General features: G+C 32.3%; 1 protein-coding gene across 2 annotated transcripts in view; it reads right to left on the reverse strand.

Annotated features, from left to right (window-relative positions):
• Window positions 1–18,171, reverse strand: part of LOC134708034 (mucin-5AC-like) — a 221,759-nt gene that overhangs the window by 131,584 nt on the left and 72,004 nt on the right. For both annotated transcript variants that reach the window (XM_063568282.1, XM_063568281.1), the window contains 5 exons: window positions 16,654–17,177; window positions 10,484–10,628; window positions 8,384–8,832; window positions 4,976–5,105; window positions 538–1,052 (listed from right to left, as the gene is read on the reverse strand). In XM_063568282.1, coding sequence (XP_063424352.1) covers window positions 538–1,052; window positions 4,976–5,105; window positions 8,384–8,832; window positions 10,484–10,628; window positions 16,654–17,177 — 1,763 coding nt within the window. The remainder of the gene's footprint in view (window positions 1–537; window positions 1,053–4,975; window positions 5,106–8,383; window positions 8,833–10,483; window positions 10,629–16,653; window positions 17,178–18,171) is intronic.

Below are 18,171 nucleotides of genomic sequence, written 5' to 3' on the forward strand. Positions count from 1 at the left end.
AAGTTATTGTCTGAAAACCAGATTTTTGGTGCCTATGGCCCCGTTAAGGCCAAAAATACTTTAACAGTTAGAGCCATTACCCCCACTGAAGATCACAAAAGTAATAAATAGTGAGTCCAGGCACATGACTCATATCTTTGAGCCTGTCTCATCCACCTAATTGATAATGGTTCTTTTGAAAACTAACCAAAGCAAAATGAAAACTAAAGAATTTAATTACTTGTATCAATACGAGTTACACTGCTCAACTCATATACTGTATATGAAAATTCAGAAATTATTGTGTGCATATATTATTGCAATTTTTGAAGAATGAACAAAAACAAGAAAATCTGCATACAGACATGATGCATCAAATGCACATTCTTATTATTGCAACACTGGCCTAGTCACATAATTCATATTAATCAAAACCTTATACAGTAATTGTTAGAAGAAAGAAATCAAAAAATAAAAAATGTTACCAGTGAAGTGAATTAAATTCATTTGGTCTGACAATTATATCAAAATATGCACATTTTATATTAAATCACTTACATGGTGCAGGTGTTGGTGTGAACTGTTCTTGTCCAGAAGGTACGGCTGTGCTGCCTGTACCAGTATTTTGTCCTAAAGTTGGTTTTCCTTGTTGGTCACTGCCTGGATGAGCTGTTGGAATTATTTGTAACCCAGTTCCTGGTTTTGGTGTAGGTATACCCTGTGGTGGAACCTTTGGTCTAGGTGCGTCAGGAGTACAGCCAATCACATTCCATCTGAGTGCAGGTGTGTCTGTGTAGGATTCTGTGGGATACAGTCGAATGAACTGAGCTGTAATGTTACGGTTGAAAAGATGTCTTACTGGGGTGACATTGTCCTTGTTACCATTGAATGTTTTAGCAGTTTTGTCCCCTGTTCTGTCACTGTATGGGATGAAATTGATGCCATCTATACTTGTGTAGATCTGGTATGTTTTGACCCAGTTCTGAGATTTTCCATCACCTTGTGTAACTACACCAGACAAAAGTTTAGGTTTGAGGAAATCAATCTGTATCCAAGGTTTAGTATCTGTTTTGCTGTTAAAAAATAATCATAAGGCATTGCTTAATGAACTGGTATTTATGTTAATACAAAATAAATAGATAAATTCAAAATAAAATAATATTAGCAATGATGATCTTTTAAAAAAAACAATATTGTAGCAATTGCCAAGATTAATCGTACCAAAGTATCTATAAGCTGTTAAAAATAATATTCATTTTCCATTTATAGGGGTTAAAAAAATATTGTTTGAAATAGAGTTCAAATTGTGCAAGAAACTTTATTCAAAAATTTCTGTAACTCCTAGCTAGAGTTATTAATACTTAAACTTCAAATGAACTTCCAGAATGTTTGGAATCACCTTAAAAAAATGAATAATCAGCACATCCTTTAACATGGCGATAATTCAAACAAATTAATGTTTTACCACTTCATAAATAAATAATAACATTACATTTGTGTTTCATTATAATATATTATTTGATTTGCTAAAAACAATCTCAAGTCATTCTGAAATAAACCTTCATTTCAAAATTTAAGACACAAGCTTCCCCAGAAAAGTGCACAGGTAAATAAAGGAAAAACTAGATAGAAATCATGTTTTCATTATCCTAGCAAAAAATGCAATTGTAAGTATTCACTGCATTGAATGCTTCTTTGAGTAATTTTGTAATGGGTTGTCAAATCATTGACCATGTGCACATTTATAGAATGTACTTCAGTCAATGCTTTTACAACCCAATAAATTTTCAAAGCAATCAATTTCTAAGTATTTAAAAGAATATTGATTAATTTTTCTAGAACAATTGTTAAAACCAAATTCTGCTAAAAAACAAATTCATGCATAGTAGTGTAAATAAATTGCTTTGCCTAGCACAGCTGGATACAAACTCAGGGTCCAATCCTGAACAGTTGGGGCAAAAATGGACACAATAATCACACTCCATTTGGATTGTAATTAAATCTTTGAAACATTATAGGTTTCTGACAAGGAATAACTGTAGTCAAAGAACTTAGAATTGCTTTCGTGCAATACACTATGCTTTTTTTTTTTAAACCTGTGCCCTTCTTTTTTGCAAAAAAACAAGAATGTGTCCATAGTACACGGATGCCCCACTCTCACTATCAATTTCTATGTTTAGTGGACCGTGAAATTGGGTTCAAAACTCTAATTTGGCATTGATATTAGAAAAATCAAATCACAGGGCACATATGTACTAAGTTTAAAGTTGATTTGACTTTAAATTCATCAAAAACTACCTTGACCAAAAACTTTAACCTGAAACCTGCTCTATCATTTTCTATGTTCAGTGGAACGTGAAATTGGGGTCAAAACTCTAATTTGGCATTGAAATTAGAAAGATCATATCGTAGGGTACATGTGTAATAAGTTTTTAGTTGATTGGACTTTAACTTCATCAAAAATTACTTTGACCAAAAACTTTAACCTGAAACGAGACGAACGGACCGACGAATGAACGGTGCGTCGAACGAACGGACACACAGACCAGAAAACATAATGCCCCTCTACTATCGTAAGTGGGGCATACAAATTATTTACAGACAATTTCCCTTTAAGTTCAGAAATCAGAAATTGCCTCCCCCCCCCTTTTTTCCAAAAAAACAAATTATTTCCGTCAAGATATAATCATAATCTCAATTCATATTTTCAATGGAATTTGCAACCATAAAAAAAAACCAATTAAATACATCACAAAATTATTAAAATAGAAAATGACATACATATCATGGCTTAACTTAATATAGTTAACCTTCAACAGCATTTAAGGTGGTACCCAACGCCTTCACTAACATTAATTTGGCTAGTTTAATTCTCATAAAATTTTGACAAAATATTTCCTTTGACCCTCTGAAAAAAATATAAAAATTTCCAAAAAATTCAACCAATCACTTTCTCAGAAAGAAATGGTTGGTTATATAGCAATTTGACAAACACTAATTTTAATCATTGAGAAGCTTAATATTTCCCTAACAAAACCATGTGATTTAAACGTTTAGCTGATTTTACAGAGTTATATATCTCCCTGTAATGTTAACTTAGGTACCACCTTATTAGTAACTTCTAAAAATAAATTGACAGCTAATTACCTCGGGACAATAAACATTTCTTTATAACAAAACCATTTAAAGGGAGGTTATAATTAATTACTCTTTTAAATAATAACAAAATATACCCAAACAAATTTATTACCACTGAACCCTTTGATATCACTATCATTATTTGTAATACTTATAGCAAAAAGTCCAAACATACAGAATCAAAGCTTTCTCAAATTCAATAAAGAGAAGTAATTCAAAAATATTGTTCTCTTCTATATGCAGTAAAATATCATGAATCAATCGAATGATATCCCTTATATAATGTTTGATGGTCCATTATCTATTTCATAAAGATCCAATGACCAATACTTAATAAGTGTGCATTAACTAGGAAACCCTTGCTTTCCCCCTTTTTGCCCCTAATTCCTTAATAAACAGTTTGAGTCATAACCCCCTAAAGCCAGTCCTAGCCAATCCTTCGTGGTATGGAAACTTGTGTTACAATTTCAGAGAGATCCAAAACCTGTTCCACCAGTTATTGTCTAGAAACAATAAAAATGCTTATTCGGGTCCCATTTTGGCACCTTATTCCGAAACTGTTGTGGTTTCAAGCCTTGTGTTTAAATTTCACAGATTTCTATTTACTTATACTAAATTTATTGTCTTTGGGCGACGCTGATGACGTAATACCAATCTATAACTGCAAAGTGTTTGTGGTCATATAAAAACTTGTCGTTTATAAACTAATAAGAATGTGTAAATAGCAAATAAATAAAGTGAGATGGCCTGTAAATCCTCTATTTGATAGTTATTTTCAAAGTTTGAGACTTTGAATGTAAAACAGTATGGGAATTTAGTTAAATACTGTTCAAAGTCATTAGAAACGAGTGACCGGTGAAAAATAATGTTTTACCAATTTTTGAACAAACATCATAAATTTAGTCTTCTGTGCACGAATTTATCATTTTTTCGTATAAATATCGTATAATCATCAATATTTTTTTCAATCGGTCAGTGCTGTTGTGAAAATATTGCAGGTAATTAAAGTTGGTGTTTTGAAGCCGAAGTTTAACGATTGTCACCTGTTTGTCAACAATCGACAAAAAATCAACAAAAAGAAATTGATCACGTGTTTAACATATAAATTCAGTTAATAGTTTATTTTAAGAATATCCATGCGTATTGCGATCCCCGAATTTTTACGAGATAGGTCACTTTGCATACGGAAAATATGTCGGGGGAATTGCTTCCTGTATAAAATTAAGTAAACTTCTTCTAAATATGAATAAATTAAAGAATTTTCTTCAGAAAAAAAGTATATGTACATAAGTTTTATAATGAAAAATATCCATTGAGTTATAAAAAAAATATGCATTATTTTTTTTAATTTGAGGTTTCTTATGACTTTAATTTACACAACACTTTAGTGTTTGAAGGACCTTCCACTAAGCAACTAAGCCAAACAAATGGCAGCAGTCTACAACACCAAATCCAATAGAATAAACTATTATGTTTATAGATTTTTAATCAATGTTATGAGAAGAAAATAGAAATGTTTAATGAAAATAATATTTGGTATTAATGTAACAAGTAAATATTGGAATTTAAAAATTAAAATTGCGTATAAATATTAAAGTAAAATAAATAAAATGATTCACAATTTCTTTTTTTTCAAGAACCAAAATAGTGGAATGTAAACAAACATTAGCAAATCAATTTTCCTTTCTTTTTTGGTTGCAGTACTGTATATCCATGCCAATTTGAATTTTGAAATGAAAAACTGAGGATTACCCATGCATTTATAGCTACAGCTAGCCATTTGAACAGATATTAATTGAAGTTTTTGGAGTGGGAAAATTAAATGTGAAAGTGGAACCATTATATGATTATTATCTACCTTGGCATCCATGAGACACTTGCATATATTCTACTGGCTTGTGGTGTTGATGTGTTTTGTGATGATGATGCTGTCATTTGTTTGTTATCAACAATAAGAGAACTCTGCACTCCCATCGTCAGCAAACAAACTGAAATACAAAATTTTATGCATAATTCCATAACTTTCATTTCTATGTGTTTAGAAATATAAGGACAATGCAGGATATGCCCTCCCTCAGTAGGCTCAGCAATAACGGTTTTTCATTCAAACTCCTACAACCATAAAGATAAAGAGCTGTTAACTAGTCACTGGTTTTGACAATGACATTGATTCTTTATCTATGAAGAATTTGAGACACAAGTAGATATCCTATTTTCTATTTGGACTAAGGTATATAAAAGGGGGCTTCGTTCATAAGACTATACCTTCAGTGGTCATTACTTTAACTCTGTTTCAATCATGCATGATTATAAGACTTATCGATAAGTATGTAAATTTCGGCAATAATGTTTAATGTCTATTTCACTTTAAGCTTTTTTTTTAATAACTACAGTCTGATTAGAATACGAATATTTTCATTTGTTTCTAAGCCAATATTCAGTTTTCAAGAAAGAAATTCCATGAAACCAAATTCAGTCTTCAATTATAGTAAAAAAAACCTTGAACAAGATGCTCCGCAGGGCGCAGCTTTAAACGACCGCAGAAGTCGAACCCTGAACGGTTGGGGCTAGTATGGACAAAACATTTAAACTGGATACAGCTCTGAATATGAATTGTGATTAAATAGTTGACACAGTATAGGTTTCTTACACAGAATGAATGTGGTCTAATGAACTTAAAATGTTTTTTTTGCTTTGAGCAATTCAGTATGCTGTTGAATATTTATCCTTTGATATTTGAAGAAATTTTCTTTTTAATTTCTGACATCTAAATAAGGAAAAATTGAACCCCACCAATTTTTTTCACCTTCCCCTTTCCCTTCTTCCTAAAATGATCCCAATTCAAATTTCTTATGGAGTTTAAAACAATTTCTACTCATTTAAATACATCATAAAATATAAAATGTCATACAGTCATGATTTAAGTTAATTTAACTACTATTCTGGACAAAGAAAGATAACTCAAATGCAACATTTTTTTCCAATGAAGTTAATTAATCTAAAGTTTTTGGCAAAATTCCAATGGAAATTATTTATAATAAAGTTTTTGGCAAATTTCTAATATACATAATTTAAGAGCAGTTTAGGTGAGATATTAAAATGAGTTTCAATTACCAACTTTACACTGCTTTTAAATTATGTTTTGTACTTAAGTAACTGTCCATTAACCTGTAAACCCTTAGACCCCCCTTTTTTGCACCTTATTCCTTTACAGTTAGAGCTATAACTCCAAAAGACAATTCTTACCATCCCTTTGTGATATTCCAATATCCAAAATCTAAATACATGGTTAGATTCATCATATCTAAGAACCCCAAGAATTCATTTTTTAATGAAATCAAATAAAGTTCAATTTGGACCCTTTAGACCTCAATGTGAACCAATTTGATAACCGGTCCTAAATATTAAAAATCTAAATGCATGGTTAGATTCAGCATATTGAAGAATCTGAACCCCACATAATGTGAGAATTTTTGTTGAAATCAAACAGAGTTTAATTTTGGACCCTGATTTTGACATACTTGAAAACTGGGCCCATAATAAAAAACTAAGTATATGTTTAGATTCAGCATATCAAAGAACCCCATGAAATCAATTTTTGTTTAAATCAAACTAAATTTAATTTTGGACCCTTTTGACATTAATGTAAACCAATTTGAATAAGGGACCAAACATTAAGAATCTAAATACACGGTTAGATTCGGTATACCAGAAAACCCAATTAGTTCAATTTTTGATGAAATCAAACAAAGTTTAATTTTGGCCCCTTTTGGCCCCTAATTCGTTGGGACCAAAACTCCTGAAATTAATTCCAACTTTCCCATTATGGTCTTAAACCTTGTGTTTAAATTTCATAGATTTCTATTTACTTATACTAAGGTTATGGTGCAAAAACCAAGAAAATGCCTATTTGGGCCCCTTTTTAACCCCTAATTCCTAAACTGTTGGGACTTCAACTCCACAATCAATCCAAACCTTCTTTTTGTGTTCATAAACCTTGTGTTTAAATTTCAGTGATTTCAATTGACTTATACTAAAGTTATTGTGGGAAAACCAAGAATAATGCTTATTTGGGTCCTTTATTGGCCACTTATTCCTACACTTTTGTGAACAAAACTCCAAAAATCAATCTCAACCTTCCTTTTGTACTCATAAACCTTGTGTCAAAATTTCATACTTTTCTATTGCCTAAAACTAAAGTTATAGTGCGAAAACCATGAAAATGCTTATTTGGGCCCTTTTTGGCCCCTAATTCTTTAACTGTTGGGACGAAAACTTTCAAAATCAATCCCAACCTTCCTTTTGTGGTTATTAACCTTGTGTTTAAATTTCATAGATTTCTATTGACTTAAAGTCATTTGAAACGAGTGAGTGTTGAAAAATAATGTTTGTCCAATTCTTGAACCTATGCATGTATACATAATAAACTTAGTCCTCTGTGCACGATTTTATCATTATTTTAGAAAATAAATCGTATAATCGTCAATTTTTTTTCTCTCTGTTTGTTATGATTTCACAAATATGGCTGCTCATTAAATGCCGTGTCTTGAAGCGGAGTTTTACCGATTGTCACCTTACAGTAAACAAATCACAACAAGCATGGGTATTGAGCACGTGTTTAACATGTATTATCAGATATTTGTTTATTTCAATGACAGATCCATGCGTTTTGTGGTCACCGGATTTTTACGAGGAGGGTTACGCTCCGGTAACTATGCATACGGAAAATATGTCGGCGAATTGTTTGCTGGAAGCAAGCAATTAAAAATAAGTTAACTTCTTCTAAATGTGGACAAATTAAAGAATTTTCCTCAGAAAAAAGGATATGTACACAAGTTGTATAATGAAAACTATCCATTTAGTTATAAAAAAAAACGTATGCATATTTTGTTTTTAATTTGAGGTTTCTTATGACTTTAAACTAAAGTAAGAGTGCGAAAACTAAAAGTATTCGGACGACGACGCCAACGTCATACCAATATACGACCAAAAATTGAAGCGGTCATATAAAAAGCATGCATTTTTGAAGAATAAAAACTGAAAGTAGCTTACTTCAATAGATTCACAATTCACCAAAGCTTCATGAAAATGGATAAAAGTGTTTTTTTGACTTACTGTTAAGATATTTTGATAAGGGATAGACGGACAGTCAGATGGAAGGAGGGACAGACAAACAAATTTACATCAATTGATAAAAACAATTCACCAAAGTTTTATGAAAATCAGTAAAAGCATAAACAAGATATATAATATATGGTTATTTCACCTTTTGGTGGAGCAATATATTGGTCTGGATTTGGATGAGCTGTTGGTTTGAGCTGTGCTGGCACTGAAGGTGATACAGTGGTAACACCTGGTGGTAAAGTTGGTTCTGGAGTTGTAATAACTACTGATGGATTACAACCTAAAAGATTAAATCTTATAGCTGGGGCTCCAGTGTATTCTCCAGGATAGATCCTGACATATTGAGCCACAATATTACGATTGAAGAGGTATGTTTCTGGCTGTGTATTGTTCTTGTTTCCTTGGAAGATATTTGGTGTAGTGCTATTCTCCTTGTTGTTATATGGTTTGAAAGTCTTTCCATCTGTACTAGTCAGTACTGTGAATGTCTTTACCCATTGTGGAAGCTGTCCATGGCCCTGAATCATCACTCCTGTAATTGTCTTGGGTTCCAAGAAGTTCACTTCAATGTATGGGTTCTTGTCTAGAGGTCTAAATAAAGTGAAAAGTCGTTTGATCAAATAATATAAGGCATGCATTATGGTTCTGTGGATTCATTATATATTCGTTGGATACTAATTGTCGTAGATTTTGAGGGTACATATGAAGTTCAACAAATAATAAATTTTCTATAAATTTGTATGCTGACTTTCACAAAACCATGAAATCAAATATTCATGAAAAGGCATGTTTTCCTCATTCCACGAAAAATTTGAACCCACCACAATAAATGAATCTACAGTAAACAGATACATATATTAAATAAAAGCTTTTTAAATTTCAAACAACCGTAAAACTGATCAATCGGAACATTATTTTCTAACATATTGATCACATTGTACACATGTACAAATGTACATGTATCTGACACTATATGTCAAGTACATGTATTAAAACTGCTAATTATTACAAGATGTACATTGCAATGAAATATTACATTTAAATATTGGAATTAATGTTCTATTATTGATTGATTGATTGTTTGTTGCTTTACGCCGCATTATCACAAAAAGGTTATATCGCGGCGAGAGCTAATTCGAATAATTTTTAAAATTTAATGTTCTATTACAGTAGAACATGTACAGACACCATATTACTGTGACTGTGAAATTTGTTTCGTCAAATCAAACTGTCCAACTGGTTAGAATTTCAAAACACCTTCTGTCACAGCTGTAGAGGAACTAAGTCAAATCACCAAAGTGATAAAATAATGTTTACTACAAGTAATTAAGATTTTTTAATTCCACTGCATTGCTATTATGAACTAGCGCTTAAAATGTCAATGCATATTGTTATTGTAAAGAGTCATTTTAAAGGTGAGTGTACATAATTTTTGAAATGCTATGAAAACGTCCAAAATAAGTACTCATACCAATTAAAAAGTCGTCTATTTTTATAAGAATCACACATCAGTTTAAAATAAAACTATGTGAAGTTAAATTACCAGATGTCGTTGACATGTTTCCAGGGGGATTTCATTTAATAAATATTCCTCATATTTATTGAAAACACTGTCTTATCTCCCATTAAACTTTTATTAAAAAGATATTGAAGGTTAAGGTTTTTATCACAGAGTACTTTAGATGTTAGATTTGAAGCATGTATAGAAAACAAAAAAACAACAATTAGAAGAGATGATTCTAAACTTAAAATGGACAATGTTTTAGTAATTCATAATTGTTACCACCCACACTTCAAAAGACTTTTTTACCTTATCCTTTAAAATTAATTCATTACATTAAACTTATATTTCAAAATTTAAGGCCAACCAATTCAATCATTCCAGCCATGAAGAGATTTAGAAGGTATTATATGGTTATTACTTAAAGACTTTTTACATGTTCTACTCCTAATGTTGCCTAGTTTCGGGGCACTGGGGGTCCTTTTTTTAAATCCTTGATTCACATCTGTATACATGTAGATTCAAAATTATTTCTATAAATAAAAACTTTTCTTTGGTAGGACTGACCATTTTTACATATTAGTTCATATTTAAGAATTCAATGTGATTTTAGTTTTGTTTTTTTCCTGTTTAATTCATATATAACATGTTTATCCATTATAGGCAATTTAATGTGTCAAATTCTAAAATAAATATATTGGTCATTAAATATTTTTTTCTTTTAAGGCAGGTCTATCTTACGATGGAATCCAAGCAGTAGGTTTTTTCTCTCCTTCATTAAGACGACCATAGCTGGCTCCTGCATGGCTGTCTTTAGATGAAGATGCAGTCAGCTGAGGTTTACCTACAATTAGGTAGTTCTCTATCCCCATCTTTATAGCACACACTGAAAAAAATGAAGAAGCTGTATTTAAAGTAAGAAGCTAACCAGACATTCACATCTTGTCATTACATAAGTTAAAGCATATACAGTCAAATCTGGGTAAACCTGGCCCTGAATAAACCAAATTCATGTCCACTCTGGCCGAAAATTGAAGTCCAATTTTTCAGCTTCAAATTCTTTGTAAAAATACTCCTTGCAAACCATGGGAGGGATCCGTTCGCACCAAAAAAGCATCCTTTTGCGCCAGGGCACAACTTTTTTTCTCAAATGCTACATTTGCTCCACCTGTTTTATAATTACATGGTATCATTTGCGCCAAAAATTAAACATATAATTGCGCCAATTAGAAGAAAATTACTTCCATCCTCCTTCATTTGGACTTGGTACCGTCAGTTTATACGGCAAATGTTTCACATACTTTCTTCTTACTGCTGCTGCAATGGTACTTCCCCATTTAATGTATGTAGTAGCTTGTAACTTCCCTTTATTGTCCAAAAAGACAAAAATTGAAGGATGAACTGCATAAAAGTAAAAACAGTTCATAATAACTCCTTTGGAACGCTTCTGCTCCATTACTGGTACGTTACTTGCGGTAGATAGAGTTTCAGCCATACGGATGGCAGAACCAAAGCACTATGTCATCATATGTGGCAAAAACAGCAAAAGCTTTTTTTTTCTCTTTTGACATATCTTGTAGTAAATATTCAGCAAATCAATAAGTGTTCTTCTGAGACTCTCTGTACATGGACTGACTAATGCATTTCTCTCAAGATCATCATCTTCATGATGAAATATCTCCGAACATATGATACTTTTTAAGCCAAAAATAAAAATGAATATTAATCATTAATATTTATGATCATAGATATGTGTACAGGTAATTTTTTTTCAATAATAGTTACGATCAGTAGTTATATGCATGCGGGTTTGCACTATTTTTGCCCCAAAGGTGGTCATCAGGTGCAAAAAAACATCGATTTTTCGTCTTTAATCTTGACTCCAAAGACCCAGGGATACTAGTAAAGGTATCCAGCTGTAGCCTGCATGTAGAGTGGACCCCAGATATTAAAATTGACCCCAACAGTTGTTAGGTTGGAGTGAATCAGTTTTTGGTTCAGCAGTCTACAGGAGGTCATTGGACCAAAAATACAGAATTTCACATTTTTTTCTGATTTTTTACTTCAAATGGACCCAAAAACCGAAGAAGTCGTTTCCAATGCTTATTTCAATAATAATTACAATCAGTAGTTATATGCATGCGTGTTTGCACTATCTTTGCCCTGAAGTTGAAACTGCATCATCAAATGCAAAACTCATCAATTTTGATGATTTTTTAGTCCTTTATCTTGACCCTGAAGACCAAGGGATGCTGGTAAAGGTATCAAGCTGTAGCCTGAATGTAGAGTGGACCCCAGTTAACAGGTTGACCCCAACAGTTGTAAGTTGGAAGTGAATCTGATCTTGGTTCAGCAGTCTACAGGAGGTCATTTGGACTCAACATACAAAATTTCACGATTTTTTCTGATTCAAATGAACCCAAACCTAGAAGTACATGTAGTTGTTTCCTATGCGTATTTCAATAATATTTACGATCAGTAGTTATATGCATGCTGGTTTGCACTTTTTTTGCAAGTTGTAGACCTCTGAACTTCCTGTGTAAGACACAGAAGGGAAGCCTACCCTCCAGAAAACTGAGTTTCATCCGATTTCATTTTTTTAAGTCGGTATTTGTGATCAAAATGCAATTTATACATGAGAAACATGACTATAGATAGCCTCATGTTGAGGGAACATGCATAACTTTTGAAATAAGTATCATAAATCGGACTTCTAAAAGTATGGAACGCCACTGGAGCCAAATAACGGTGATTTGGGTACGCCCGTCATATAACAGGTACCACATGGTACGGGTAAATAGTTGATGACGTTTTTTATCAGTTTAAAATTCAAAATGAGACAGCACTTTTAAATGAAATATATCTGACCTTAATAACATCCTATCAAACCAAAACCTGAATAAACCCACCCACTGTCAAACCCAATCCTTTTTAACTTTCCCATGGCCTCCCGGATTGTACAGGTTTAACTGTGATAGGGCATTTTAAAACATCTTTTTTTACCATTTCTAAAGAAAATTGACCAGTTTTGTAAAAGTTAATGGAAGACAATGCAGACGACAAAGGAAAACATGAATGGACGACAGACTAAAAACATCAAGTGTTGAGAAAAGTTCACATTGTCTTACCACCAGGTAAGCTAAACTAGAGGTTCTAATGAGCCAGTGTCGCTCACCTTTGCCTATGTGCATATCCAACAAAGGTCACTCTTAAACATTGTAAATGAGAATAAAATTCATGAAAAAAATCTCAGTATTGTTAATCTTGTATTGCTGATCATTAAGTCTGTTTAGTTTCTCTCTAAGTTTTTGCTCAAATCACAAAAGAGGGTAAAAAAATCCTTATTTAAAAGGCTGGGTAATCATTCCACTAAAGTGACAGCCTACTACCTTTATCAGCGAAATGTGACTTGTGAGAAGATCTTGCCTTGCTGTTCATCTTTGTGATTTATAGTGTTTATTTATCCATTATATTTTTTATTTTGTAAGGCAAACCACCCCAAAAATGATAAAAATCTTCATTCAAGGGCAATTATTCCAAGGGAACGTCGGAAAATTTCCTCTTCATTGTCTTAATGGTAGATTTTGTCTTTTTATTTAAGTTGCTAGGGAAAAACGCAAAAAAATGTTAAATATTATCATTAAAGGGCAATAACTCAAATAAGGAGTCAGCTGACGATTTTGTAAATCTCAAATTATTTGTTGAACTTGTATCTATCATAGTTTTCAAGATAATAGGTTAAAAAAATTAAAAATGGTAAACATTTGTTATTTAAGGGCAATAACTCCTACAAGAAGTTGTCTGACAATTTTGATGTATATGAACAATAGTTAGAACTGATGATTTTGATGTATTAGGACAATCGGTAGAACTGAACATTCTGAACATTTTAGCCGTGTCACATTTAATCTATTAATGATAATTTTCAAAATCATAGAAAAAAACTTGCATTTTGACGCTAAGTTCTATTTCTGGCGATGGAGCCATGGAGCCATGTTGGTTGGCAGGTGAGGTCATTGGACACATTTTATTTAAACTAGACACAAAATAATGATTGTGGCAAAGTTTAATTAAATTGCCCCAGTAGTTGCAGAGAAGATTTTTGTACAAAAATTTACGAAAAAATTGTAATTAACTTTAAAGGGTAATAACATCTTAAGGGATCAATTGACGATTTTGGTCATATTGATTATTTGTAGATCTTACCTTACTGACATTCTTGTTGTTTTACAGTTAATCTCTCTATCTATAATAATATTGAAGATAATAACCAAAAAATGGGGAATGTGTCAAGACACAGATGATGCCCCCGCTTGCATATCATATAAAGTTATAAAGGGACATTTCTGAAGAACAGTAAAAGTGACGCTATCCAACACTTCAGTTAGAAAATGGAAATGAAAAAAATTGATGATTTTTTCCCATTTGTAAAGGGGCTTAACTCTAAAACAGTAAAAGTGACACAACCAAACTTCTAACTTGATCTGGTTTTTTTTTTTGTAATAAGCATTGCGTATAAGTTTCATAACATTTGGTTGAGGCCAACTTAAGTTAGAGAATGAAAACAAAAAATTCAGCCATTTAAAAATTTGTAAAGGAGCAAAACTATAGAACGATAGAGACAAGAAAAAAAATTAACAAAGGTTTTCTACCCAAGGTCTTTTTGACTGATGGACTGATGGACATAGTTGAGCAGTTACTAGACCTGCTTGCAATGCAGATAAATATAGCATATGCAGGAAATTTCCTTGTTTCTGTACTTGTATTGTTGGTATCCCTTACTTTAGAGTAGAGACTTTTAACTATTATAGTGCATTCTTTCCAACTAGTTATTGTTAGGCTATCTTTTGCTTTTGTAGGATTAGGAACTCATGAACATTTATTTACATCTTTTTTAAATGTGAGATCTGACGTACAGTGAGATATCTGCAAATAAGGCAGGAGATATTGAATTAAATCACTCACTAACTAGAGGCTCTAAAGAAATGGTGTCGCTCACCTTGGTTTATGTGCATATTAAGCAAAAGAAACAGAAGGATTCATGACAAAATTGTGTTTAGGTGTTGGTGATGCGTTTGTAGATTTTAATTTAATGAACAATCTTGCTGCTTACAATTATCTCTTTCTACAATGAACTTGGCCCAGAAGTGACAGTGGAAAATATTTTGTAAAAATTTATAAGAATTGTTAAAAATTGACTATAAAGGACAATAACTCCTTAAGGGGTCAATTGACCACTTTGGTCATGTTGACTTAAATGTAGCTCTTACTTTCTTTTAAATTATTGATGTTTACAGATTATCTCTATCTATTATTATATTCAAGATAATAACCAACAGCTGCAAAATCTTCTTAAAACTATCAATTCAGGGGCAGCAACCCAACAACAAGTTGCCTTATTGAGTAAGTGATTGGTCTAAAATTTCAGAGCAGACAGACCTTGACCTAATAAACAATACAATTTCACTGCAGATTTGCTTTAAATGCTTTGATTTCAGAGATATGAGTCAAAAACTGCATTTTACCCTATGTACTATTTTTAACCATGTCAGCCATCTTGGTTCGCGGGTGGGGTCATCAGACACATTTTTTAAACTAGATATCATACTGATGATTGTGGACAAGTTTGGTTAAATTTTTCCACGTAGTTTCATTCATAGGAGAAGAATTTTGTAAAAGATAACCAAAATTTACAAAAAATGTAAATAAACAGCTGCGCCATGAGCGCAAGATATGCCTGACGTCTTGTGTGGAAGTTTTATGCAATAATCATAAATAGTTTCTGAGAAAGTTTTAAGCAATAAACCTTTATTGTTTTTGAGACATGTTGGGACATGTGAAACCCCCTCACCCTGTTTTTTTTTTACAAATATCACTAAAATAAAATTTGGAATCAAACCAAAAAGTAAACAGATCTTTAGATTAATATAACAAAGAAGTGTGTAAAGTTTTTAACAATAATCATAAATCATTTTTGAGATACGGCAAGACATGTAAAAAAAAACCTCCCCCTTTTTTACAAAATACTCAATTACTCAAAAATGAAATTTTGAATCATCACCAAAAGGTTTACAGATCTTTAGTTTAATATAACAAATAAGTGTGTAAAGTTTTAAGCAATAATCAAAAATCGTTTTTGAGATACGGTGCGACGTGTGAAAAAAACACACCTCTGTTTTGGTTACAAAGTGCCGTAACTCAAAAAGTTGAAATCTTATTTTCACCAAAACGTATAGAGATCATTTGACCATCATAAAAACAACTATATTAAGTTTCATGAAAATTTTTTTCGTTCTCAAGTTACAGTGCGACATGTTTACGCCGGACAGACAGACGGACAGACAGACGGCACGACAGACAGAAGGACACCGGACATTTGTATACCATAATACGTCCCGTCAAAATTTTGATGGGAATATAAAAATTGATTATAAAGGGCAATTACTCCTTAAGGTCATGTTGACTTATTTGTATATTCTACTTTGCTGAACATTATTGCTGTTTACAGTTTATCTCTATGTATAATAATATTCAAGATAGTAATCAGAAACGGCAAAATTTCCTTAAAATTACCAATCTAGGGGATTAGAAGATTTTTGTAAAAGTTAACGACAACTAACGCACGATGACAACGGACGCAGGACAACGCCGGACGTCAAGTGATGAGAAAAGCTCACTTGATCCTGCGGGCCAGGTGAGCTAAAAATTAACAATATATGAACGTTCTCAAATCACTTTAAAAAAAATCAAAAAATCATTGAATTCATTATAAAATGACAACAAATGGAAGTTTTTAACGACCTTGACTGGCTATACAGCCCTTGCACGGTCGGTTATAAAATGATTCATCCTGAAGGCCTATATATTTCATATCTACATAGGTGGGTAACTTTGTTATCAACACAACTCACATGGTTCTAAAGTTGGGCCTGGTGTTGGGCCTGATGTTGGTGTCCCTTGTTGTGATGCTCCTGGTGATGGTGTTGGTTTCCCTTGATTTGGCACTCCTGGAGACACTGTAATAATAGAACCACCACTGTGTGTATCTGTACCAGTTTTAATTGGTACACTACTAGTACCAGTTATAGATGTTGTGTGGTGGTGCATCCCTGGTATGTAGTAGTAACATCCAAGGAGATTAAATCGAAGTCCCAAGCCATTTGGGCCTCCATTTATTGGATGGATTTTGATAAATCTTGCCGTAATTGGTTGTCGCAGAATGTGCCTCATGATGGTATTTCTGTCATGATTTCCTTGGAATTCCATTGGGGTTCCTTGTGGATTATATGATGTGAATGTAAAGCCGTCCATACTGTACGTGATTTTATATTTGGTTACCCACTTGTCCTCTTTGGCACTACCCTGTGTCATAATACCAGATATCAGCTTGGGTTGTTTCATATCAACAAGAATCCATGGTTTTGTGTCATTTGGGCTGAAAACAAAACAGACAATAGAAATTTTCATCAGAAATACTATATTTGACTCATGTTTGTCTTCCATGAAATAATTTCAATATGACAATGAATTTTTGAAATTATTAATTCTTGGTGTGAATTTCAAATTCAATACATTCACCTGAAATATTGCAATTTTTGTTAATCGTTTATTCAAAATGAAATTGGATAAGAATACATGTAGCAATAATTAGAACTAACATCCAAAATTCTGATTGCATTATTTGTATGCTTAGTTTTTTTTAATTGTATCATAATTTTTTGTCGATTTAAATTAAATACAATTAAGGAAGGACTCTAATATTTATTCTGTCTATGAAGAAATAACATAACAAATTTGGTGAACACTGAATAACGCGCATATGTCTGTAAACTAAAACCAGATGCTCCGCAGGGGGTAGCTTTATACGACCGCAGAGGTTAAACCCTGAACGGTTGGGGCAAGTATGGACACAACATTAAAGCTGGATTCAGCTCTAAATTTGGATGGTGATTAAATAGTTGACACAGCATAGGTTTCTGACACAGAATGAATGTGGATTATGAACTTAACATTTTTGTTTTGTCTTTGAGCAATTAACTATGCTGTTGAATATTAATTCTCTCAAAAAAATGTTTGAAGAAATTTCCTTGTATTTATGAAATTTCAAATGAGAAAAATTGACCCCCCTAGATTTTTTTTCACATCCCCCTTTCCTTTAATTCAAAAACGATCTCAATTCAAATTTCTAAAGGAGTTTGCCACAATAATTACTCATTTAAATACATCATAAAATATCAAAATGTAAAAAAAGTGCTTGTTATCGATTGTATTAATTTATCAGTTATTAGTTAAAGTGAATATACATTGTATATTGTATAAAACAATGATTTAAGTTGATTCAACTACTATTTTGGACAAAGAAAGATAACTCCAATTGAAATTTCTTGCTATTGCACAATATTGTGCAATTAAATTTTTTTTGCTATTGC

Source organism: Mytilus trossulus, chromosome 2, assembly GCF_036588685.1.
Source record: "Mytilus trossulus isolate FHL-02 chromosome 2, PNRI_Mtr1.1.1.hap1, whole genome shotgun sequence".
Classification (NCBI taxonomy): Eukaryota; Metazoa; Mollusca; class Bivalvia; order Mytilida; family Mytilidae; genus Mytilus; species Mytilus trossulus.